Raw genomic sequence first — 27,250 nt, forward strand, 5'->3', positions numbered from 1 at the left:
GAGCCCCCAACTGGAATCCTAGCTCTGAAAATGACTTTGGGAGAAAAAGAGAAGAGGAAGTATGTGGGTGACCTGAAGAGAAGTAAATGCCCAATTCCAATAACAGCAAGTCAGGAAATAATATAAAGAATGAGGAGGGAGAAACTGCCAGGATAAGCATATTATTTAGAAATATAAATACGGGAAGAAAAGGCTACGGTTACTGAAAGTAACTGCCTCTAGGAGAAGAACATGGGACAGGCGAAACGTTGCTCCATTTCATTACAAATTGTATAACCCATACGATTTTTTTAAACTATGTACATATATCTTACTTATATTTAAATTTTTTTAAGGAATTAAAAACAAATAAAAAAAGGATAGTGGATTACTATATTTGACGGTGACATTAACAACATAGTCTGAGATATTTCCCCCTCTTCTTCCCAATATTAAGCTCTAAAGTTTAGAGGGGAAATCTCTACATGCATTGTGACCTCTCATTTGATTTTATCTGATGCCATTTTATTTTTCAATCTGTACGAGTTCATGAATAAGAGTGCCTTTAGTTTACTGGCTTCCAGGTGGAATAATACATTTTAATATATGTCCCGATTTCATTTCAAGGCATATAGCATAAGACCAGAATTCTACTGTTCCTAGTATCATTTTTCAAAAGAGAGGACTGATAAAAGGTTTTGCAGAGTCTGTATCTATCTTTCATATACTAACAATTTGCTATAATTTAAAATATGTTAAAAACAAAAACAATCCACTATACATCCCCCTGCGCTTTCACCTGTGCAGCAAAGAAGTTCCTCTCTGAAGCTTCTTTTCACACCATGACTTTCTCAACTCCCCTGTCATTTTGCATATTTCTTCCTGAATCGTGTCTAACTCCACTCTTTGCTAATAACAGGGACTCGGGGAGTTCCCCTTGTGGCGCAGCAGAACCCGACTAGTATTCATGAGGACTTGGGTTTGATCCCTGGCCTCGCTCAGTGGGTTAAGGATCCGACGTTGCGGTGAGCTGTGGTTGTAGGTTGCAGACGCGGCTCGGATCCTGTGTTGCTGTGGCTGCAGCGTAGACCCCTAGCCTGGGAATTTCCACATGCAGGTTCAGCCCTAAAAAGCAAACAAAAAAAAAAAAAAAAACAGGGGCTCAGTAAACACTGGTGGAACTGAAGAATTTTGAGAAATAGCAACTGGCCCTGTATTAGTATTCCGAGTAGAGAACTGAGTTTTCTACAGAGGTCAGAGAACACCATGGTCTGGGGTGTTATAGGGCATCATAAACTTGTAACTGGGATTACTTTTCTCCAGATGCAATAAACTCAACTACCACTTGTATTTGCCAGATCTTCTGGCAGCTTATCCTGACCAGAGTAACAGTTCTCCAGCCAGGAGAGCTTACCAGCGTTTACAAACCAAGAGCTCCAGCTGCTCCATTCTCTCTGCTAGATCAATTATGAAAATGTGACACTTGCCTCCTCCAGGCACTCATTTCTTCAGGGCCCTACAGTTTATACTTGAGCATAGGAATGACCCCTTTCGCCACTGTCCTGATTTCCTTCCTCTAAGTCTGCTCCAAAAGTGGTAAGACTACCCCTTCAGGGTCGCTCCTCTCAAGCATCTCCCTTTGGTCTGAACCCCTATTAGAGGGGCTTCCAGGAAGTAGAAAGAAGGGCTTCCCCCTGCTTGTCACCAGCCTCATGCATTCACCTTCTCGTGGGCCTCCAGTTCCTCTTCCACAAGCCAAGTTGCCCTCCCTCTGAAAAGGTAATTTGCTTAAGCTGCCAGGGATCTACCTTTATTATAGATGTTACCAGCATGCCCCAGGTGGAACTAAGATGTGTCAGACTAAAGTTGCCCAAGTCATGTACTCATGTTCTCAGGACAAAGATTCATTGACAATTGGCCGCTCCTCAAACTAGTTGCATGCAGGGAATGCACGTTTTTGGTTTTTGGATATGCCACCCAGTCCAAATGGTGTATCTCAAGCACCGTGTGAGATTTGGTGCAGAACATGCTGTGCATTTACCACTAGGACAACGTAAATTGGATTTGGGACTCTCAGGGCATTTATCACTTGGCCAGGCCACATCCTTGGCCAGGACTCGGGGCCAATAGAGCCGGTTGGGTGTTAAGTGGGAAGACTCTGGGGATAGGCAGCTTGAGAATTTGCCTTTGAATCCTGGTTCTGTCATCTGTGAGCTAAGTGAACTTGAAAAGTTACTCGATCTCCCCAGTGCTCAGTCTGCCCATCTATAAAAGAGGGAGGGACAATAGGAATGACATGAGTAATGTTAGACGCAACGATATCACACACGTCTACCTTTTAGGGCAGAGTCTAGCACAGAGTGAGCCCTCAACAAATACTAGCCATGGCTAATAGGTCCTCTGGGAGTCAGCCCCACCCATTTATAGTCCAATTTACCTTCATTGAGGCAAAGTAAAAATTCCCTGCTTCCACTTTGGCATCAGGCCGTGTCTACTCCATCACTTTTCCACCAGCTAGTCCCCACGTTCTGTTGGAAAGTGTTTATAGGTCCCCAGGAAGACATTCTGCTGTTTCTGTGGATAATAACAAACCATCCAATTTCTAAGTGACTTGCCACCTTGCCTTCTCAACTACCAGCCTCATCAATTGCCTTCCCAATGCTTAAATAATGAGTTTACCCCAGAGACAGCCTAAACATACAGGTAAGTTGGTTAGGGTTCCTTTCTTTCGACTGCTGACCAGTGGTGCTCTGATCATGTATTTATTAATTCTCTCCAAGTTCCCCAAAAGGTGTTTACTTTAGGGCTTCCCATTTTTCATGTATGTGCGTGCATGGTTCTAGTTTCTGTTTTCTAAAACTGAGAAACAGCGGTTAAGATTTTCCCCTGACACTTTGCTTGAACTGCATCACCCATGAGGGATGGGTCACTCTTATCTTTCCCCACCAGTTTCTATTTCCCAGAGGAAGCAGCTCTTAGTGGGAATTCCAGGGTAGGCGTGGCACTGAACCAGCTGTCCGCTCCCCTCTCTGGACTTCATTCTTTGTCTAAAAAGCAGGAGAGCAGGATTGCCTATTCGAATACTTTCCAAGGGCTGGGCAGAGGCAGAGGCAGGTAACATTTTAAATGAGGGTAAATGTTCAGCATAATACAAGGCGGGGGAGGGGAGAGACAAAGTCAAAACCATACATCACGAATTCCAACTATAAAGGGATAGTTGGAATCAACTCAGCCAGAGCCAGCCAAGAAAAACATTCAGCTGGTACTGCCGAGCCTTCAGATTCTTTTTCTCAAAAGAAGCCTGAAATCTGAATGCATATGTGAAATATTGGAATAATTTTCATATTGGCAATGAATAATGAAATATAAAAACAAACCCCTGTGCAAGTTAAACAGAGCACATTGCAAGCAGTAGTTATTCGTAAGCTGCACTGGGGCTACAGGTTCATATGAAATGGCTGAATTAAGTGACAACGGAAGCCCCTCGTTTCACTAATGCCTTTCATAGCTTTACTGTGCTCAACAGATTTCCCCTTTTTTGTGGTTTCTGAATCTACCTGTTTGAGGAAGTGGCCCTCAAACCCGAGAATCTTGCTTCTACTTCTCAGCCTAATGTTACTGTGGAAGCTATGCCAACATCAGTGTCTTCTATTAACTCTTAGCCATCACAGGTTTTAAGTTTTCTTTTCCTCAAGATTTCCAGCTCAGGTTTCTGTTTGCATAATCCAGGAAGAGCAAAAGTACCTGGAGAAGTAAAATCTATACAAACTCAGGATCTTGTTTTTGGCCTGTTAGGTCAACTTTCTTCCCGAAATAAAATGTTGACAGGCTGCCACATTGGCCAGTGTGTTTCAAATCCTTTCCCAATGCTTGCACACCATCTGGTGGCAGAACTATCTATTTATAACAGTGAAATGCTCAGTGGAGAAGGAAAATAAGCTGAATTGGGTGAGGCGGAAAAAGGAAGAATAGAGTAAGAGAGACAGTGTGGGGGGGAGAAAATGAGATGGAAACAAAAGTCATAAGTAATCCACAAATTAAAAGGTCAACTGCTGAGAATTAGCTAGTAGCCATTTATGTAAAACTTTAAACATTCTCCTGTAAATAAAATTCCTTATTAAAGTGTCTGTTATTCATCCACCTGTATTGCACAATAATGTTTCCTGAGCAGAAGGAAGGAAGGGGAGGGGAGGGGAGAGAGGGAGGGAGGGAGGAAGGATGCAGAGGTGGATAGTTACCTGAAAAAGACAAGACAAGGAGTTCCCGGCCCAGCCCAGGGCTCAGCGATAAGCAAACCCAACCAGTATCCATGAGGATGCGCGTTCGATCCCTGGCCTCACTCAGTGGGTTTAGGATCCAGCGTTGCCGTGAGCTGTGGTGTAGGTTGCAGACGCGGCTCGGATCCCGCGTTGCTGTGGCTCTGGCGTAGGCGGGAGACTACAGCTCCGATTGGACCCCTAGCCTGGGAACCTCCATATGCCGCGGGAGCCGCCCAAGAAATAGCAAAAAGACAAAAAAAAAATAGAACCCTGGTGCTGAAGATGTAATAGGTTAAGATGAGATCATACCAGAGTAGGGTGGGCCTCTAATCCAGTATGAAGATATCGTCATAAAAGGGGGAAATCGGGGCTCAGACACACACCCTGAAAGAACACCACGTGGAGATAAAGGCAGAGATTGAAACGATGCAGCCAGCAGAGACCAAGGCATACCAAAGCTTGGCACCAAAGCCCCAGAAGCTAGGAGACAAGCATGGAACACAGTGTCTCTCAGAAGCTCCAGAAGGAACCAGCCCTACCAAAAGCCTTGATTTTTGTTGTTGTTGTTTTTTCGGGCCACACCCACGGCATATGGAGGTTTCCGGGCTGGGAGTCGAATCAGAAGGAGCCTATGCCACAGCCACAGCAATGCCAGATCGGAGCCACATCTGTGACCTATACCACAGCTCACAGCAATGCCAGATCCTTAACCCACTGAGCGAGGCCAGGGATCAAACCCAAGTCCTCATGAATACTAGTCAGATTCATTTCTACTGAGCCACGATGGGAACTCCAAAACCTTGATTTTGGACTTCCAGCCTCCCAAACTATAAAACTATACATTTCTGTTGTTTAAGCCATTCAGTGTGTGGTATTTCATTACAACAGCCCTAATACACAGCTTGTCTCTGGCTTTTAATTTTATGTCTTTTTTTTTTTTTTTTTTCTTTTAAGGGCCACACCCGTGGCCTATGGAGGTTGCTAGGCTAGGGGTCTAATCAGAGCTACAGCTGCCGGCCTACACCACAGCAACAGTAACACAGGATCTGAGCTACGTCTATGACCTACACCACAGCTCACAGCAACGCCAGATCTTTAACCTACTGAGCGAGGCCTGGGATTGAACCCAAAACCTCATGGTTCCTAGTTGGATTTGTTTCTGCTGAACCACAACAGGAACTCCTCTTTTTTTTTTTTTTTTTTAATCTCAAAATCACCACCATTGTTTTCTGTGTCATTACAATTCAATATCATGAAACCAAATCATCTACATTCCAGAGATACAGTCAGCAGATTCCATTCACCTAAGCAAATATTGATTCAGTGTCTACCCCAGTGAGGTATTGAAAATGAAATAACCACTCATTCCTGGACTCGCAGCACACTGCTAGGAACATTAGAAAGGACAGCAGAACTGATTTGGTGCAAACCTCAGCTCAAAACAGAGAGCTGGTGACTAGCCTCTTGGTCGTTAACAAGTGGCAGAGTTAAGACTATCTCCTGGCTCCTAGCCCAAGGCTCTTTGCACCTTTTTCTGGCAAAGCTAAACTACTACTTTTTTTTTTCCTATTTATGGAAACAATTATAATCAGGCAAGTCTTATGCTAATGCCAGAAACCTACTTATAATGACTGGCATGTGCTGAACAGGTTCCAACACCATGCTAAGCACTTTATATGCAGTACCTCATATAACCTTCATTAAAACCATAAGACAGAAATACTATTATTATCCTCATTTGATTGATAGGAAACTGGGGCCCAAAAAAGTTAAGTGCCTTGCTCTGGGCCAATCAGCAAGAAGGTTCCAGAGCTGGGTTTTAATTCTGGAGTCCACTTTTTAAGGGTTATGCACCATCACCCTGTGGGGAGACAGCAAAGACAGACACCAATGAGGCTGGATTTACCTGCTTTTAAACTCAATATGGTATTGCTCATCTTTATAACTAGAAGGTAGTCCCTGAAGCTCGCCCTGCCTTAGCCAATACCATGAATTTCCGTGCCAATCTTAAAGATGAGCAGAGAGGGCCAAAGGCCTGTGCTTATAGAAATTAAAATAAGAAAAATAAACATTCAACTGAAGATAATAAGGACATTAGTACTGAATCACTCTGACTCACTACTATTAAACATATCACAGCAGTGGCATCAAGATGGGTGGAGAAAAAACACTGCCACCATGTCCTGCCTGCTGGCCACCACACAGAGTAGAGTGTCACTCCAGGACCCTGCTTCCGATGTGTAAGATCCCTTACTCATTAAATTATTGATGTCTCTGTCGCTGACGCCAGGCTCTTTCTTCGGTCCTGAAGCTAACCAAGCATAGGCCTTGCAGGGCTGTGGGGTCCAGCCCAGCACCACACTTACTGCATGCTGTGACTCACTGATTCTCATATGAGCTTTCTATTGCAGTTGTCTCTCTAGACACATTTTTAAAAACTGGGCTCTACTTCTGTTATCTCCTTTTTAATCTAAGCTATAATCTCCTCAAGATCAGACTTCTGCATGAGTTTCCTAGCTGGTGGTCAGTCTGCTTCTGTTTCCCCTGCTCAGCCCCAGTCTGAGCCCCCGTCATTTATGTTCCATGAAACCAACAGAAGAATCTTTCTGAACCAATGTTTCTTCTTTGCCTATATGCCTTTACCACCTCCTATTGCTGGAAGATTTATGTTCAAACACATTCAACTGTTTTTCAAGGCTCTCTGCAAGTTACTCCTCTTGCGTTGCCTGATTTCCTACCAAAGGAGTGTTTTGGCACGTTTGGTCCTCAGATTCCCTCCATCAGAATCACACTGGCATCTTATCAGGAATACAGATGTCTTGTTACCAGTAAATCAGTTTCTTATGCTGCATCTGAAAAATCAAAAAGCCGTCACTGATATCCAGAACCTAGCCCGGCCTTCACAGCTGGGTCACAGTGTTCTCTTGCCGAACAATTTCACAGAATACCAATGTCAGACAAGACCACACAGTGACTGTGACAACCAACCAGCAACCCAGTATCAGCACAGACAAAAACAGGAACATTGTCCAAACCACAAAAATAGCCAATTATCCCTTATCCTGGCTAGTATGATTGATTTCTGCTTCTTTACTAATTACAGTGATAACCAGTTGGTTCTTTCCATCTTCCAGGTAGAAAATTATTAAGATACACAAGAATTACCCTTTGCTTCTTGATAGCATTTAATCCAGAGCAAAGCCCTGCTTCTTTGGATGTTCCCCCAAATCATTAGCACAAACCCAAATATTCTAAGTCCTTTTTCAAACCTTCCTACGGAGACACTCCATGGTTCTCCATGCTGTGTAATCTCCTTCTTTTCAATAAGTCAATAAACCCAACCTCCTTTTAAAAAAGTAAAATTGAAAAAAGATGGGTGGAAAAAGTTTTAAGCAAAGATTATTGGAAAAGAATAGCTTGTCCACAGGAAAAGATCATCTGAAGCCACCTATGCAGTTTAGCTAGATTAAACATGGGCCCTTGTCACTTTTCATATAAATGAGAGCAATGAGGAATGTGAAGTTGGGGGGGGTGGGGAATTACTTGGAGAGCTCCACCAAAGGTCTATAAGTTGAGAGGAGAGGCCCTTACTTCTTTTGAGGTGATAATTAAAACCGGGCCTGTGTTGGTACGGAAGTCCCTGCTTCTAACAGAAATGGAGTGGGAGGTAAGAGGAGGATAGCAGGAAAGAAAAGCACAGCCACTGCCTGCTGGACTTGCTTTCTTACTGAAAATGCATAGAGGAGTTCCTCTTGGGCATCAGTGGGCTAAGACTCTAATATCCATAAGGATGCAGGTTTGATCCCTGGCCTTGCTCAGAGGGTTAAGAATGTGGTGTTGCTCCGATCCCGAGCTGCCGTGGCTCTGATTCGACCCTCAGCCCAGGAATTTCCATATGCCGTGGGTGCAGCCGTAAAAAGAAAAAAGAAAAAGAAAATGCACAGAATGTTACCTTTCTTCCTTTCTTTCCTTCTTTCATGTATTCATTCAACGAGTATTTATTGAATTTCTACGTGCCAGGCACTGTGCCAAGAGCTGAGGATACCACCAAGAACAGGACAGAAACGTTCCTACCCTCATGGAGCACATCTTCTAACAGAAGGAGACAGACAGTTAAACAGTATACATTCCATCGGAGCCTGATGCATTAAAGTACAAGAAGCACCAAGAGCTATGGGAAAATAAAATAACCTTGTCTAGCAGTCAGGGAACCCTTCAGGAAGTGACTTTCAAGATAGGACCTCAAAAGATGAAGAGGATTAGCCAAACGGAAACAGTTTAAGAAAGGAGAGGGTAGGGCTAAGTAAGAATGATCGGGCAGAGCGAACTGTGAATAAGGAAGCCACGGGGAAGAAAAGGATATGGCATCTTCTGCAAACTGAGAACGGCACATGTGGCTGGTTGACTGGAGAGGCAGAGCAGGGAGAGACGGCAAAGGCAAAGAGAAGAAGAGTCTTGCAAGCCATGATGAAGAGTTTGGACTTCAGCCTAAGGGAAATGGGAATAAAGAAACCCAAGAATGGAGCAATACATGCAGAGATGACACCTGTGGCTTTCATCAGTGTAGCAGTGAGGATGGAGAGAAGTTGAAGGGGTCCATGCTATTTAAGTAGTTGAACCAATGGCACTTGGCTAGTGGTCCGTGTGAGGACAGAAGGGTCAACAGTAACTCCCAAGAGTGGTGGTAAATGTTCTGACTCAAGGAACCCAGGAGGAGAAGGAGATAAGCCACCAAAGAAGGGGGGCCAGTTATGGTGGTGGCATAACTCCAACAGGCTTGGAGACGCAACCAGGTCATGTTTCAAGATCCTCTGGAATGCAGAGAGGATCCAACAGAGGCTTAAAGAGAATGAAGCTGTAAGACCCTTTCTCAATCATCTGTTCTACTCCCATGCTTTTAAACAAAGAAACTGAGGCACAGAGACAGGAAATGACTCACCAAGACCACAAGGAAGTGGGTAAAATCATCTGTAGTATTCAGCCCACGTTCACTACCCTACAGTGCCTCTCCAGAAGCAAGAGTCAAACTTTTTACCCCTTCCTATCACCTCCCTCCAACAAATCTATCCAACTTGGTGAGAAAGACAGCATTAGTTACATCCTGTGTTGCCTGTCTATTTTTTTTTTTAATTTTGGATTCGCTTAAGAGGATTTCAAAATGTCTCAGTATAAAATAATAATACTATCTCAATTGGGGGTATCTCAATATTTTGCAATAACGAACCACTTTCCAATAATAAACCATGTAATCAGTGATGCTTTATGGAATGTCCCAATTAATGTTATTTTAACATGTAAAAAAATTAATAGTAATTTTTGCAGTTCCCTTGTAGTGCAGCAGGTTAAGGATCCCATGTTGTCACTGCAGCAGCCCAGATCACTGCTATGGCATGGGTTCAATCCCTGGCCCAGGAACTTCTACATGCCATAGGCATGGCCAAAAAAAAAAAAAAAATTAATAGCAATTTTGCTAGGTTGTTTTAACCATCTCAAAGCTTTTCAACATAAGGATAAAAGTATTTTCTTATAAAACACAAAGTAAAAATTACTAATGGTCTTTTGCCTTTTTGATTCCTAGTAATGAATCCTATTTTTAAAAAATAATTCCTGGTGTTTTCTTACGGTACAGGAGGTTAAGGATCCGGTGTTGTCACTACAATGGCTTGGGTCGCTATTGCAGCACAGGTTTGATCCCTGGCCCAGGAACTTCCATATACCATGGGTTTGGACAAAAAAAATAAACAAAAATAAAAATAATTCCCAAAATTACAAATCACATTCTTAGGCAATACATAAACTATACAAAAGAAAAGTAGCTCTTAAACAATTTTAGTCAAAAAAAAAACCCTCACAACTCCCAAATGCAGCAAAGGCCAACTGTTTTACTCTATTCAACCTCAGTGTGAAGGAAATTGTTAAGAGTTTCATCAATGGTTTCAGTAAGGAGCATTTTTTCTGAAGTTTTGAATCTTCACTATCGACAGCTCAGAAAACACATGAATAAAAATCTGCGGTGTATTATACAATTTTATAAATTGCCTTTGTTGCCAAGTGTTATTTTTCATAGCAGTAGATCAACCCATGATTATTCTTTTAGTCAAATAAAAGAAAAAATATTCTTGGGAGGGGGAGGGAGTGGGAGGGATCGGGAGCTTGGGCTTATCAGACACAACTTAGAATAGATTTACAAGGAGATCCTGCTGAATAGCATTGAGAACTATGTCTAGATACTCATGTTGCAACAGAACAAAGGGTGGGGGGAAAAAATGTAATTGTAATGTATTACAATTGTAAGGATAACTTGATCCCCTTGCTGTACAGTGGGAAAATTTTTTTAAAAATAATAAATAAATAAATAAAAGAAAAAAAAGAAAAAAAGAAATATCTTTCTTCAAACTACTTTGTCTAGGAATATTTTTGAACAGTCAAGCATTTTTTATAGATAAAACTGCAGTAAACAAGCATCTACATCCTTGGCTATATAAACCAGTATGCACTAGAACCAAAATAAGATAGTTTTCCAATTACTACAATCTCCTTAACTGTGTTAAAAGTCTGAACATTTTTATCAATTGAAATTTGTATTGGTTGATAACTCAGACCAAACTTTTTCTATGATTGCTTTAACCCTGCTTAGAGTCACATTATTTTATTTTATTTTGCTTTTCAGGGCCACACCAGAGGCATATGGAGGTTTCCAGGCTAGGGGTTGAATTGGAGCTGGAGATGCCAGCCTACACCACAGCCACTGTGATGCCAGATCCAAGCCACATCTGCAACCTACGCCACAGCTCACAGATCCTTTAATTCACTGAGATCAGGCATAGATCAAACCTGAGATTCACACATGGATCAAACCTGCATCCTCATGGATCCTAGTTGGGTTGGTTACGGCTGAGCCACAACCAGAATGTCCTTGAGTCACTTTAAACTGCAATGATGTTATCAAATGCAAATGCGGCTATTAGCAGCCAAGTTCATTCTTCTTGCAAATCTCTGATACTCACTGAAAACAATCCACTCCAACTCCAAGATCTCCAAGATCAAATAGATTATAAATTCACTTATCTGTCTTCCTCTTTCAGGAAGTTAAAGCTTTATTCAAAGTTGAATGCCACCAGGTAATTTTTTAATTTACATCCAAGGTCATCAAAAGGAGCCAAAATGGCAGGGGAGACTGTTAGAGGTTTATAACATCCCATTTCCTGATGCAAGTTTAGTGTCACTAAGTGTTACCGCTCAGATTTTCATATATAAGTGCTTTCACCTCTTTCAATAATTAATTGGTTTTATTCTAATACTACGGCATCTTGCTTGAGGGTAAAGGTGGTAGGTCAGACTCAAAGACAATTATTCTTCGAAGTCCCAGGATGACAGGTCACTGATTATCTTTGGCATGAAAATTAAGCATGCAAAAGATACTTAATAATGAGTACAAGTTTCATGACCTCTGAAAGGTGGGATGGACAGCACAAATGCAGAGTGTAACTATGCCTTTAGACAAACTTCAGTAGAATGTTAAATTTTGACCCAACTTACTCCGCATCTCTCTTTTCCATAGGCTGAACAATTGGCCCTTTAAATAAAAAATTATAATATAATTAAAAAAACAATGCGTGGTAAGATCCAGGTAAATAGAACCTCCCAATTGATGCCTAGGTTCACGCTCCTGAATTTAGATCCCGCCCTTGGCTCTAGCATGGAAAAGCAGCCGTCAGGCAGGGATGAGCACACATCCCAAACCTTCCAAAGTAGTGGCTACAGATTTCTGCTGCCAACACAGAGGTGGAAATGCTAACTAATTCCCCAATGCACACCAAGTAAGCGTGCCCACCTTGCCAGTGCCATCATCTCCTTTCTTTCAGTTTTCAGGTCACTGATTCCAAACTAGGGAAGTTAGAAAAGACTAGGCTCAGAGTTCTCGTTGTGGCTCAGCAGTAACAAACCCAACTAGTATCCACGAGGATATAGGTTTGACCCCTGGCCTTGCTCAGTGGTTTAAGAGTCTAGCGTAGCTGTGAGCTGTGGTGTAGGCCGGGAGCTTCTACCCCTAGCCTGGAAACTTCCATATGCTGTGAGTGTGGCCCTAAAAAGACAAAAAAAGACAAGAAGAAGAAGAAGAAGAAAAGACTAGTATTTTCCAGATCGAATGAAAGGAAGGGGAATTTCTAAAGTATCAATGGTAAAATTCACAAGTTGTGCTTGTATGTCCATCTTGAATCCTGACTCTCAGGAAGACACTAACTTTTGCAGCAGGGTTTTAAGGAATGGGCACTTCATTCCTAGTTAGTTCAAAACCACCTTAAACTATCAGCTGAAGTCATGTAGGCTTGAAGCTCATGTGTGTACAACAGTGAGTCAGATAAAACGAACCTGTGAGAAAACATTCCTGGAGAAACAAGTGGAGAAAGAACTTGCCTGTGACTGGCCAGCAGAGAAAAGGCCAACATTGAACAGAAGCCTTTAAACCCTTTGGTGGGCATAGGGAGTAGGAAAGTGACCACTGAAGCTTTAGCATATATTGATGTACATTTCCCCAAAATAACTTCTGAAGATTATGCCTTCATGTTTACAATATATGGTATGGAGTTCCCGTTGTGGCGCAGTGGTTAACGAATCCGACTAGGAACCATGAGGTTGCGGGTTCGATCCCTGCCCTTGCTCAGTGGGTTAACGATCCGGCGTTGCCGTGAGCTGTGGTGTAGGTCGCAGACGTGGCTCGGATCCCGCGTTGCTGTGGCTCTGGCGTAGGCTGGCGGTTACAGCTCCGATTCAACCCCTAGCCTGGGAACCTCCACATGCCACGGGAGCAGCCCAAAGAAATAGCAAAAAGACAAAAAAAAAAAAAAAAATACAATATATAGTGCGTACACTTCTGGTGCCAAGACAAAATTATTTGATCTCAGAGTTTACTCGGCTTGGTAAGTGGTCCACTGGATACATTAGATAAATGTCCAATACATTCCGAATTACTTTAACAAATATATGCTAGTATCTCATTGTCATTCAGAACTACATCTAACTTCTAATATGTCTAAAAAATGTATTTTGGTTTCTCACAGGCTGCTCCTCAATCGATTTTGCTTTGAAGTTTCAGAGAGGTTTTTTTTCTTCCTTTTGCTTTATTTGTTTTACCCCAGTAGTATGCATAATTTAGTTATAATTTTTTTCGCAACTTTTGCAAGTGATGATGCATCTGAGGTTAAATGTGAATACTTTCTGTGCCTTCACTAGTCTAAGGATACCAGAAACCTCCATTTCTCACCCTGATTGATCAAGTACAGAATCGAATGTCACAGGAGAGTCTAAATACTCTCTAGTACTTAGTACAAGTACTCCCTCAGTACTTAGTCTGTACTAAGTAAAGGTTTTACCAAATCAAGGACAGAGAAAGAATGTCAAACTTTTAACTTCTGGAAAAACAAAAATACAGACAGACTTGAGTACAAACACTAGAAGAACTGCATAGCTCTCTAGCTGGCATGCTCATTAAGTTAAAAAGAAACCAGACAGGTTCCAATTGAGTGGATGATCACACGCTTTCACACTTGAAAGTGCCAAACCCAAATAACCCTCCCAGTAATCACACCAGCAAGTGCAAAACGCACACCCTGTGAAATTCATGGTCACATTTCAGCTTTCCATATACACGAAGAATTATTTTAATATTATTTTAGCTGTATATATTTTCATATCATTTAGCTGATGATTTTTATATCATTTAGCACTATTTTACATCATTTGAGCTGCATATCATTTTATATCATTTTAGGTTCCCTCTTTTACTTTTCTTACTTTTGGCAGTTAACTTTAAACTTTCAGTATTTAGAACATATATAAATACATATATATATACTTATACCCTAACCCTAACCCTAACACATACATATACTTGTGTGTGTGTGTGTGTGTGTGTGTGTGTGTGCATGAGTTATAATTTTTAAAAATTTAAGGGAATTCCCCGGTGGTTCAGTGGGTTAAGGATCTGGCATTGTCACTGCTGTGGCTCAGCTAGTCACTGAGGTGCAGGTTCGATCCCTGGCCCAGGAACTTACGCATGCCATGGGCACAACCTAAAAACAACAACAAAAAAATTCCAACATTTAAGTTACATTTCCTAGGGAAACAGAATACAGTAGCTACTCAAACACAGGAAGGGAAGCACTGGGCTTGGTGGAATACCAGACAGCTGGAGGCAGAGCATGGACTCTGCCATACACCCTACCCGATGCCCTAACACATGCCACCCAAGAAAATATGGCCCTGCTGGTGTTTGGTTTAGGTCAAGAAAGAGCCCAGTACTTGTAAGCATTTCCTTAATCAGAAGTGAAAAAATCGGTTAACAAATGCTTCCCCATGGCAAGGTAAGACCTGAGAACATACGAAAGGGACAGAGGTGGAACAGAGCTTCAAGGATGCAGAGAGCCCCTCCTTGTCGCCATGTTCTCATTGGCAGCTCTTGGCCAACAGCACCTTTGAGGATCCAGGGAGGCCAGGCTGAGGACTGCTCTGCTCCTCCCTGTGCAGTTCCCTTCCTTCAAATGAGTTCTAAATTCTTGGCCAATTAATGAGAATTTAATGCTACATGGAAGGGAAGTGGTTTTTTGTTTGTTTGGGGGTTTTTTTTTGGGGGGGGGGGTTCATCCTGTAGGCTGCCAGAAACATTACAGAAGGAAGGACTCCTTTCAAACATTTTTCACTGGAGAGCTATATGATGTTATAAGTTCTCATTTTAAATGACTCATCTTTTCATCAAGGCAGACCTAAATAAGCCCCTGAATTTTGATCCTTCGATGGCAAATGAACTAGAATGTACTAGACTAGAAAACAATACAATTAAATTTCCTTAGAAATACTCAAGATGTTCTTTTCTCTAAATTTTGACAGGCTGGTGAGGTTTTAGGAGACCTCATTAGGAATCATAACAAGGATTCCAACCATTGTTCCCTGACTATTTGTTCTTAACACAGCAGCCAGATCTACTGCAGGTCAGAGCAGGTCATTCCCCTGCTCAAAACCCTCTCTCTAAGAAGAGAAGAGCCAAGCCCTTACCACGACCTAAAAGGCCTTACCCAACACGCACTGCTCTGCTTCTGATGTCATCACCTTCCGTGGCCCTCTGGTCAAGGCACTCTTACCCCCAAATATCTGCTTGGGTCACTCCCACACCTCCATCAAGTCTATTTAAAAAATCTGCCACTCCGTAGGCCAGCTGCTACAGCTACAATTAGACCCCTAGCCTGGAAACCACCATGGGCCTCGGGTGCAGCCCTAAAAAAAACAAACAAAAATCTGCTTCTCAGTAAGGCCTCCCCTGCACAGTCTATATAAAATTCGCCACTAGCTCCACCCTAGCCCAACACTCCCAATACTAAGCCCCACTCCACGATTTTTCAAAATATTTATGACATATTATTTTACTTTATTATCTTGTCATTATTCCATATTCTACAATGCAAGCTCCAGAGGCAGTAATTATGCTTTTGGTTCATTTGATGCATCCCAAATTTCCAGGAGAGTGCTCAGCACATTATAGTTCCTCAACAAATACTTTCCAAATAAACAGATGAAATACTACAGCAGATCAACTCTTGTGTGAAGACAATAAAGCAAAGATTTGCTGAATAGTAGCCCCAAAAATACAAAAAAGAAAATATAGTCTGTAAAATGTAATTACTTGGTTAACTTACAATAGAACTGTGAGAATTTAGAAGATTATGGTTCAGAATATTGATGGGTTTTAAATTATGTCTAACTCCATCACTGCTCCACATTTTAGTGGTAGATTTTGCTTGTTGGAGAAGAGATAAATTAATTTTTCTGGAAATTACTGATGTATTATCAGCCTACAGGTATATCTGGTGTCTATCTCTGATGGATAAGTCTAGGACAACACACTACAAGCAACATGAGAACATTATGAATTTTTCTTTCTGTAAACGTCACTGTAGAAAAAGAAAAAAAAATGTGGTAAATTCATTTGAGTAATAAAAAAATTTTAAAATAAAAATAAATAAAAAATTTAAAAAAAAAAGAAAAAGAAAAAGATATAATGATCCATCAGAGAAAAATCAAAGATTACCTCCCTTAGATCATTTATTGGTGAGACTAACAATCAAGAAGTGATTGCCATGAGGACTTCACATTTAACTGAACTCCAAAGGAAGACGTGAACATTTAAATTTTCACCTGGCTACCAAATATCTGTTCCTTCAACGCACTCAACATGAATTTCTCTCGGGAAATGAGACAGTGACTGTAAACAATGAGAAACAAATAATGGCCGAAAGCAATGTTTTTGGTTTTTTTTTTTTTTTTTTTTTTTTGGTCTTTCTCCCTTTTCTAGGGCTGCTCCTGCAGCATATGGAGGTTCCCAGGCTAGGGGTCTAATCGGAGCTGTAGCCACCAGCCTACACCACGGCCACTGCAACTCGGGATCTGAGTCGTGTCTGCAACCTACACCACAGCTCACGGCAACGCCAAATCCTTAACCCACTGAGCAAGGCCAGGGATCGAACCCGCAACCTCATGGTTCCTAGTCGAATTCGTTAACCACTGCACCACAACGGGAACTCCCGAAAGCACTGTTTTGACAACATATACATAGACTGGGCTGTGCATCTAGGATGCACCTAGATTATGAGAATTACTGTGGCACAATAAGCAGCAAACAAGCTTCTCACTAAGGACACTTGAAAGTGTAGGTAAGTACGAAATTGAAGGGTTTTCTTAAAGCCATTATTAGAGGTAGCCGTTTTCCTTTTTGTTTTCCTAGAAAAACTTAAGTTTTCATTTCCAAGCCACCGCATTCAGAATGCGGATCCAAGACTTTGTCATCACCCTTCCCTTTCTGTTCTTAGGATTTTTCCTGGCATCCTCCAAGGGCAGAACGTCAGCAGGGTCCACCAGCTGCGGAACTCTAAAGTGAGTGAATAACTGATTCCGCCAGCACCAGCATGAAGGGATTCACAACAGTTTCCCCAATACTGCTTCTATAAATGATGCTTCTAAAAATGATGTAATAGCACATCTAAAATCAAGATACCTTTATATCTTTGACCATGGCCCTTCTCAAGTCAGGGGTATTAACTGAGTCGACTGGGTTTCTATAGTTCATTGGAAATCCATTTTGGAGGAGTTTTTTGGGCTTAGAAGTTAGAAAGAGCTATATAAGTCAAGAGCAGAGAGCAATATGTTTTAAAATCTGTGTATGCATTAAAAATCCCAATGCAATAGACTAAAGAGTTCACAAAGGGCTAAAGCTGGACAGAATCTTGGATAGAATCTAATGGAAATTCAGTTAAAGAGGAAAAGCCTCAGCCCAAAATCACACGGTTGTTAAGCTGTTGAGAGCCTGAGGATCTTGAACTCAAATACAGCTGTCTTTTGACCAAAGCAAAATGCAACTGAGCCAGTGAAAATTTAGATTAAATAACATGACAGAGGGAAAGTAAATGATACTTGACCGTATCTCAATCTCCTCTCTCTTTTCTCTCTTTTCTAGTGTTTTGTTTTGTTCTGGTTGGGGCGGGGGCGGGGGGGGGGGGGAGTTGGCCACGCCCACATCATGTAGAAGCTCCCGAACCAGGGATCCAACCTGCACCACAGGAGCGACCCAAGGTTCTGCAGTGACCACACCAGATCCTTAATCCGCTGCACCACAAGAGAATACTCTCTTTTTTAGTTTACTAAATGCACTAGTCTTTTTTAAATTGTTTTGCGTTTTTTTTTCTTTAGGGCTTCACCTGCGGCATTTGGAAGTTCCCAGGCTAGGAGTCAAATCGGAGCTTCTCGCCATAGCCCGTAGCAACACCACATCTGAGCCACGTCTGCAACCTACACTGCAGCTCACTGGATCCTTAATCCACTGAGTGGGGCCAGGGATGGAACCTGCATCCTCATGGATACTAGTCAGGTTCGTTACCGATGAGCCACAATAGGAACTCCTAAATGTACTACTCTTAAGTTTGCACCTGGCCCAAAGAAGCAGTATCACTTCCTTTCTTGAAACAATACATCAAGTAATGCCTACTTACCTAAATGTAAAGGTATTCAGTTCTCTAGGCAGAAGATGCTCAACAAATCCTTTGTGATGGGTAGAAAACTCCCAGTAATTAAGGAGTCATTATTTGTATTACAAGAGACCACTTAGGATTCCTCTTACAGACCTATTTGCTGCAATATTCTTTCAAGCAGTGTATTATCTTTTTACTGTAGTTTAAATTTTGGCTCCATTTTTAAGGGTTTTTTTAAGGTTTTCATTGTAAACAATACACATAACATGGAATTGTCACCACAACCATTTTTAAGTGTACAGTTCAGTATTATTAAATGCACCCATGATATTGTGGAACCATCACCACCTTCCAGCTCTAGGACTTTTTTCATCTTCCCAAAATGAAACTCTGTACCCATTAAACAATAACTCCCCCCTCTTTCCTTAACCCCTGGCAACCACCATTCTACTTTCTGTCTCTATCAATTTGATTACTCTAGGCACTTCATATAACTGGAATCATACATTATTTGTTCTTTGGTGACTGGCTTATTTCACTTTACATAATGTCTTCAAGGTTCATCCGTGCTGTAGCATTGCAGAATTTCCTTCATTTTTGGAGTGTGAGTAATATTCCACTTCATGTAAATAGCATGTCTTGTTTATCGTAAATCCACCAGTGGGAACCCGGATTGTTTCCACATTTTGGCTATTGTGAATAATGTTGTTATGTATATCGGTGTACAAATATCTCTCTTTTTTTCAAGTTCTTGCTTTCAATTCTTTTTTTTTTTTTTTTTTTTTTTTTTTGCTTTTTTAGGGCCACACCCATGGCATATGGAAATTCCCAGGCTACAGATTGAATCAGAGCTACAGCTACCAGCCTACATCACAGCCACAGCAATGCAGGATCCAAGCCACGTCTGCAACCTACACCACAGCTCACGGCAACGAGGGATCCTTAACCCACTGAGTGAAGCCAGGGATCAAACCTGCAACTTCATGGTTCCTAGTCGGATTCATTTCCACTGCGCCACAACAGGAACTCCCCCTTCTTTCAATTCTTTAGGGTGCATACCCAGAAATGGAATTGTTGGATCACACAGTAATTCTATATTTAATTTGCTGAGGATGTGCCATACTATTTTTCATAGAGGCTGCACCATTTTACATTCTCACAGGCAGTCTACAAGGGTTCCAATTTCTCCACATCCTCACCAACACCTGTTATTTTCTGGGTTTTTGCTTTTTTTTTTTTTAATAGCAGCCATTCTAACTTTTAACCTTTTCTGGACTCCACCCTTTTCCAATAACTCTCCCCTTAGCAAACTTTGGACCTTCTGTGTAGCTTTGTTGGCCTTTGAAGTTCCTTTAAAATAGGGTAGCATGGGCGTTCCCGTTGTGGTGCAGCAGAAATGAATCCAACTAGGAACCATGAAGTTGCAGGTTTGATTCCTGGCCTTGCTCAGTGGGTTAAGGATCTGGAGTTATCATGAGCTGTGGTGTAGGTCGCAGATGCAGCTCACATCCTGCACTGCTGTGGCTGTAGTGTAGGCTGGCGGCTACAGCTCCTATTTGACACCTAGCCTGGGAACCTCCATAGACAGCAGGTGTGGCCCTAAAAAGCCAAACAATAACTAAATAAATTAAATTAAATTAAAAATAGGGTAGCATGTTCAGAAATTTTTCATTGCCCATTTGAAGTGTATGAGTGCTAAGTCCCCTGACTGGTAAATCCTGGGGATTACCTGTGTGCACAGTTCCACCTGTTCAATGATTTCTTCTGTCTATTTCAATACAATCCATCACTGGATTAAAAAAAAAAAATGTGCCATTCTAATGGGAGTGAAATGCTAACTCATTGTGATTGGGATTTGCATTTCCCTAATGAAATCTCATTTGGAGATCGTTGAAGAAACATCTATTCAAGCTCTTTGTCCATTTTCCCATCAAGTCATTTTGGCCCTATGTTTTAACACTTTCACTTTCACTGCCGGTATTCTGGATTAACGGTTATTTGGGATTTGGGAATTATATTTATGTCTCATATGCATGTTCATAAGGTGTAGAAATTAGAATATGTGATCTGGTAGTGTTCAGGTGTCCTATAAATAGTTTAAGTTCTGTTTATCTTCTGCCTACTTACTATTAATCCAATAAAATAATAACTTTAGGAAAAATAAGATGGCATTGTGGCATAAAATGTGGTTATAAATCCAGATTTTTGCCAAGAATCAGTCCCACGTGACTTAGGAAAGTCAGTTCTACGCTGCAAGTTTACAAGCATCCCTGGGATGCCTGACTGAAATCATTGCCAAGGTGTTTTTCAGCTCTGATACTAGACATCTATCCCATAAGGAAATGATAATCACACATCCTCTAAAATAAATAATGGGATACAGAGAGTAATTCTCAGATCATCAGTCATAAAGCATCCTTTACATATTTGTCTGAAACCAAATACTACAAAATAACATATATATCACATTTATGCATGTAGGTGTGGGGGCCATTGTTTGCCTGGTGGAAGGTAGGTGCAGGAACTTTTGATTCCCTTTCTCATCCCTTGCCCTGAGAGAAATGAGAGATCTTTGTTAAACACAGAAACTCTAGATCTAAATGAAAGTTAATTACAAAGAGGAAAAAGTAAGATCTCAGCAGCTCTGGTTAAAGAGAGTTGGGGGTTGGGGGGCTTCAGAGAACTCCACAGAGCCTAGCTTGAACACCTTATCATTCAGTTAGCAGAGGGAGGAGACAGAGTAAAATCAGGAATGTGCAATAAAGTCACAAAAATGATAACCTAAACTCAAAGCTGTCAATAAGAACAATGAAAAAAATCACTTTTCTTCTACTATGGCTTTATGTAGGACCTTTTGGCCTCAGAATGCATATTAGAAAAGCTCAGTGAGTAATTTTTCTGCAACTTCCAAAGCCTGTCTTTTGGAATCGGTGCCTAGAGATGGAGTACAGCATCTCCATGCAGTATACTCATGGGCCATCATCACCAACCAGAGCACAAGAACAAGAGAAAAAAATAGATTAAAATCTTAGGGAGAAGAATAAATAGTACAACATACACTAGAAACTTATTACTATTGTCCATTATTTGGAATATCATTTGCTACCTGTCAGGCCCTGTGCTAAGTACTTTGCATCATTTAATTCCCACAGTGAACACATAAAATGGAGAATAGCTATTCTCCATCTCTTAAGTAAGGGTAAACTGAGGGACAGAGAGGTTAAGTAACTTGTCTAAGGCCACACAGCTGCAGGTGGTGGAACCAGGCTTAGAAGCCAGGCAGGTTGGGAACAGATTCCCAACTCTGAATATTTTTTTTTTACCAACTATAGCCCTGTTCGGAGGACACAGTCTCACTAAGCCTACTCTCACAAAGCCTCTGCATCCTTCCTATAAAACATTTTCCAAAATATGGACACTATGAGTGCCAATACGTGGGAGAGCAAAAACAGACAAATCAGCCTCAGAATCAGAGGTAGCCCCACTCAATGAAAGGGGTAAGAAGGAAGAGGCAGGCTCATGTCTGCAAAGGGTCTCAAATCTAGTACCATGCATTACTCAGACTGTCACAGAAAAACCCCAATGAGGCTAAAAGGGAACGATGGCCTTTATATGGCTATAAAATTGTGTCCCATTGCCAGTTCAAGATTCTGGCACACACAGTGAACCAACATATTTTTATAAATCCTTAAAATATTTTGACAAAGTCAAAATAAAAGTACACAGAATTTTATGAATACTGCATGTAAGACCTTGCTAAGCATAAGGCTTGAAAAGGTGCCACAATATTTACAGCCTTGTTTTTTTGTTCTTTTTTTTTTTTTTTTAAGAGCCGCACCCATGGCATATGGAGATTCCCAGGCTAGGGGTCAAGTAGGAGCTGTAGCTGCCAGCCTACACCATAGCCACAGTAACGTGGGATCCGAGCCACATCTTCGACCTACACCACAGCTCACGGCAACGCCGGATCCTTAACCCACTAAGTGAGGCCAGGGATCGAACCCTCATCCTCATGGATCCTAGTCAGGCTCCTTAACTGCTGAGCCAGGAAGGGAACTCCTTTATAGCCTTGTTTTGGTCACTTCATCTTGTCACATGCCAGTGGCTTTAGAATATGGACGTTGCCTAGGCTTTGCGCCTCCTGCACCCCCCACCCCAGGCTCTGACCCCCTGTGACCCTCACTGGAAAGAAGATTGCACTGAGCAAATCAGAGAAAGAAATACCACGGGGAAGAGGCTACAGGAGACATGGCTGGCGTGGTTGAGTATCTCACACACTTTCTTATTTTGTCCATTAGCAATGGGAACTAGCTGTTCCCTGCCTTTCATTTTCTGTTCTGCTCCGTCTAGTTCACAGCCTGGGAGACCACACCCATCAGTACTGAGCTTAACAAAAAGGCAAAAATGACAAAGGGCGGGCCTTTCTGCTTCTCAGACATCACCTAATTCTGAAATTAAATGTGCTCAAAAGGTAACATTTAAACCATACCTGGCCACTCTGTAGGGCACAATAATCAGGGGCATGTGGCCAGGACTGGTTTTCCACTGACCCTATCAAACGTTGCAAACACGATTCTCACTGACCATAGGCTCATTCACCATTTGCAAAATATGTAGTCTGATGTTGCAAATATGGTTGTACTTTGACCAAAACGAAGCTTGTGGAGCTCCGACTGTGGTGCAACGGGATCAGCAGTGTCTCTGCAGCACCAGGACGCAGGTTCTATCCCTGGCCTAGCACAGTGGATTAAAGGATCCAGCATTGCTGCTGATGCTGCATAGGTCGCAACTGTGGCTTGGATCTGACCCCTGGCCTGAGAACTCCATATGCCGTGGGGCAGCAGCACCCCGCCATCCCTCCCCCTGAAATGAGGCTTATACATTAAACTAAAAAAATAAGAGTTCTAAGACTGTACAGATTTCAGGCTGACAATAATAACAAAGACCCGAACTTTATTTTAAATGAATGTGATTTAGTTTTGACTTGGCTTTGTAATTCATTCCACCAACAGGATGGATAGAGTTAGTAAAACAACGCCGCTGAAAGTATACATCAATGCTCCATAAACTACACTGGAAAACCTTTGAGAATCTTTTGCTATAAAACTAAGAACAGTCATTGGTCTTCCTTGGTTAGTAAACTCCAGACATGACCTCCAGTGTAGGGCGTATTTTCTTTGAGAGGAAGAGTCTGGAAGAACTAATTCTGGTTTTGTTTGGTTTGGTTTGGTTTTTTTTTGGGGGGGGGATTTGGGTTTGGGGTTTGTTTGTTTGTTTGTTTGTTGCTTTTTTAGGACCACACCTGCGGCATATGGAAGTTCCCAGGGTAGGGGTCAAATTGGAGCTCCAGCGCAGGCCTACACCACAGCCACAGCCACAGCCACGCAGGATCCCAGCCGTATCTGTGACCCACACCACAGTTTTCAGCAACACCAGATCCTTAACCCACTGAGTGGGGCCAGGGATCAAACCCGCACCCTCATGGATCCTAGTCAGGTTCTTAACCCACTGGGCCACAACAGGAACTCCTGGGGGAACTAATTCTGGGAGAAACCATCCAGGGTTGATTTTGGGTACAATCCAAGGAAAGCAAAGAGACTGGGTTAAATTCCAGACAGACCCGAGTAATGATTCTTTAGATTCTAACCCAACTCTCACATAAAAATCACTTTCCCTCATAAGCTTAAGAACTAATGGCAAATTCCTAAAAACTGTGGTAGAAATGAACCTAAGAAGATGTTGCAGAGATCTGGAAAACCAACCCAACATGTGAACCTTGTCAGAAAAACTAAGGCAATGAGTCCAAGTTGACTAAAATCTAAACTTCTTAAAAATTCCAAAGCAAATAATCCAAGCAAAAAAAACCATCCTTATTTATACATTACCCCACATTCCATAGAACACATACTTCAGCATGAACTTTGTTATCAGCCAGATCGATTGGTTAAATTAGGAATGTGAGTAACATACTCAATGATAAACCTCCAAGACAGATAGTAGATGATTCTTTTTTTCCATCCATGCATCTGAGAAAACTGGTCACTTATCAAAAACAAATCAACAGATGTTCCTTTGGAGGCAAAGATGGGGTTCCAGGCCACGAACACGCAGCATGGCGAAGGGAAGAAGGAAATGTGAGTAGCCACAAGCCATCATCATCAAGATAATCACCAGTAAGGAACAGATAGTGCGTGTTCATTTGAGGCCATGGATAGGTGCACAGTAATATCTACACTGATGACTGAGCTGAAAGGCTGGTAAGTGGCAGAGAGGGATTCCAACACAGATCTGACTGTAAAGCCAGGGGTCCTCACTCCATCCACACATCAGTCCTTCCCACAATCAAAGGCAGTCTTCATATGTGCACAGGGTAGATGCGATGCCTGGTTACATAACACAAGTCTTTTGAGTCTGTTAAACAGGTGCACAACACTAGGCTCAACAATACTGCAGACTGTAGTACTGTACAAAAGACTACCAGTCAGAGTTCCTGTCCTGGCACAGTGGAAAGGAATCTGGGTAGGAGCCACGAGGTTGCGGGTTCGATCCCTGGCCTCAATCAATGGGTTAAGGATCTGGAGTTGTTGTGAGCTGTGGCGTAGTTCGCAGACAAGGCTTGGATCTGATGTGGCTGTGGCTGTGGTGTAGGCTGGCAGCTGTAGCTGCGACTGGACCCCTGGCTGGGAACCTGCATATGCCGTGGGTGTGGCCGTAAAAAGCTAAAAAGCAAAAAAAAGACTACCAGTCATCCCATAATTTGGCAATCAAAATCAAAAAGCCCATAAGCAGCATGATTAACCCTCCATAGAAGACATGGTCAAATCAACACAACCAGGTGAGGGCTGGAATGACAACCAGCAAGGGGCCCCAGGATCTGCTCTACAGTAGCCAGTCTGAAGAAAGCTGTGTTAACACCTGTGGCCTGCTTAGATCCTTGAAGAAGACAATTTGTTAGAACTTGCCAACACACCTCCAGGGAGAAAGGTGCCCCATCTGGTCTCTTTGAGTACCTGCTGTTGGCAAGTGCAGAGAGATGCAAGAGCTATGAGTTAGATGAATGTAGAGACATTGTCATTGGCCCACTAACTCTCACTACTCTGGTCCTGAGCTCTCCTAAGAATCTTCTGATCATTATTTAACTTCTCAGGGGGCCTTTCCTCCAGGAAGTCTTGAGTCTGCTGACCAACTAAAATGAATGAAGTGTTCTACATGACAATTGTATTTGCCAGTAAAAATGGCCCACTGCACAGCAGGCACAATGCTGGGAACGTTTAAATGCATTATATTGTTTAATCTACAAACGAATGTGGGTGATGTACCAACACTGAAGAAAAAAAACCATAATAATTATTAATTAAGGAGTTCCCGTCATGGCGCAGCGGTTAATGAATCCAACTAGGAACCACGAGGTTGTGGGTTCAATCCCTGGCCTTGCTCAGTAGGTTAAGGATCTGGTGTTGCAGTGGGCTGTGGTGTAGGTCACAGACGCAGCTTGGATCTGGCATTGCTGTGGCTCTGGCGTAGGCCAGCAGCAACAGCTCCAATTAGACCCCTAGCCTGGGAACCTCCATATGCCTTGAGTGCTGCGCTATAAAAAAAAAAGACAAAAAAATAATAATAATTATTATTATTAATTAAGTTGCTCACATTTAAAAGACTTTCCTAGAGTCACCAAGCTATATCGGTAAGGGCAAGGTATATTGCATTCAAGCAGGATTCCATAGCTTTTATAAGAAATGTCCAAGGTTTAAGGATAATCTGGAAGAGAAAGGGGTGTCAGTAGAATAACTAAAAGTATATTTAGGACTTATAAGTATTGCTCTAAGGAAAAAAAAAAATCCAGAAATTTTAGCAGATTTTTGAAAGGGTTCTTATCCCAGAAAACTTTAAGTACTACCAGCTACTTTGAAGAGGTCATAATTTAATTGTCATAGATTTAAGCTTCAGTCATGGGGGAATAGTTTAATTCTATTTTAATGGCCATTAAAGTAATTCTGGGGCTAAATTACTTGATAATGAATCTGGCCTCCTGCTCAAATCTTATTATAGAATTCTTTTCTGGGCCCTTTCTACTCTTATAATGTGATGTGATTAAGAGTGGGCAGTAAATAACCATGCATTGGCTAGAGGACAGCTGTTCCTTACCTGGTAAGCTCCAGCTCCCTGCTGAGCAGTAGAACAGGAAACACCAGATCATGCCCAGCAATGGCTTGTTTCATTTTTCATTAGACCAGCCTAAGAGGATGACTTTTTTTTTTGTCCACACCCATGACGTGGGAGTTCCCAGGCCAAGGATAAAACACACACCACAGCAATGACCTAAGCCACAGCAGTGAAAATGCTGCATCATTAACCGCTAAGCTGCAGGAAACTCCAACATGCCAATGAATAAATAAATGAATAAATAAATAAATGACACTTCCGATATTAATTTTACAAATAAGCGTAAGTCAACATCAGTTAATCAGACAAGTCCATTATTACAAGAAAATAACTTTAAAAAGGTTTTTTCAGAGTTCCCCAGTGGCACAGCACATTAAGGACCCAGCGTCATCACTACTGTGGCCCTGGCCCAGGAACTACTGCATGTGGTAAGTGCAGCCAAAAAGAAAAAAAAAAAAGCTTTTTTCTCAGACGGAAAGTTTTCTGTCTTGCAATTGACATAGGATATAAATCTTTTTACAAACGCTTTATACAAAGAGCCAGAGTTGAAGTTTTCATATTTGGTTCCTTATATTTTAAAATGTTTTATTCTTCAGGAAACATAATGGTTCAGATTTTAATAAGAAATGACATATAGCTGCTAACAAATAAATACATATTGCCTGAATTTCATTAAAAAATGATCATGGATGTTAACTAGACTTATTGCAGTGATCATTTCACAATCTACACATATATTGAATTATTACGTTATACACCTGAGAGTCACATAACGTTATGTTAGCTATATCTCAAAAAAAATGTTTATAGCAATTTGGCATTGCCCCAACAGCC

The 27,250-nt window shown here is 41.7% G+C and overlaps 1 protein-coding gene across 2 annotated transcripts in view; it reads right to left on the reverse strand.

Moving 5' to 3' along the window:
- AP1S3 (adaptor related protein complex 1 subunit sigma 3) overlaps positions 1 to 27,250 on the reverse strand; it is a 75,143-nt gene that overhangs the window by 29,975 nt on the left and 17,918 nt on the right. Inside the window, exon 2 of one of the 2 annotated variants that reach the window (XM_021074902.2) lies at positions 2,417 to 2,553. The exons of the other annotated variant lie outside the window; for it this stretch is intronic. Within the exon in view, the coding sequence (XP_020930561.1) occupies positions 2,417 to 2,422 (6 nt within the window). The 5' untranslated portion in view covers positions 2,423 to 2,553. The remainder of the gene's footprint in view (positions 1 to 2,416; positions 2,554 to 27,250) is intronic. 2 annotated transcript variants of the gene reach the window in all.

This window comes from Sus scrofa, chromosome 15, assembly GCF_054392235.1.
Source record: "Sus scrofa isolate SSC_HxYL_T2T_F1_AM1 chromosome 15, Sscrofa_HxYL_maternal_Yorkshire_Landrace_v2.0, whole genome shotgun sequence".
Taxonomy (NCBI): Eukaryota; Metazoa; Chordata; class Mammalia; order Artiodactyla; family Suidae; genus Sus; species Sus scrofa.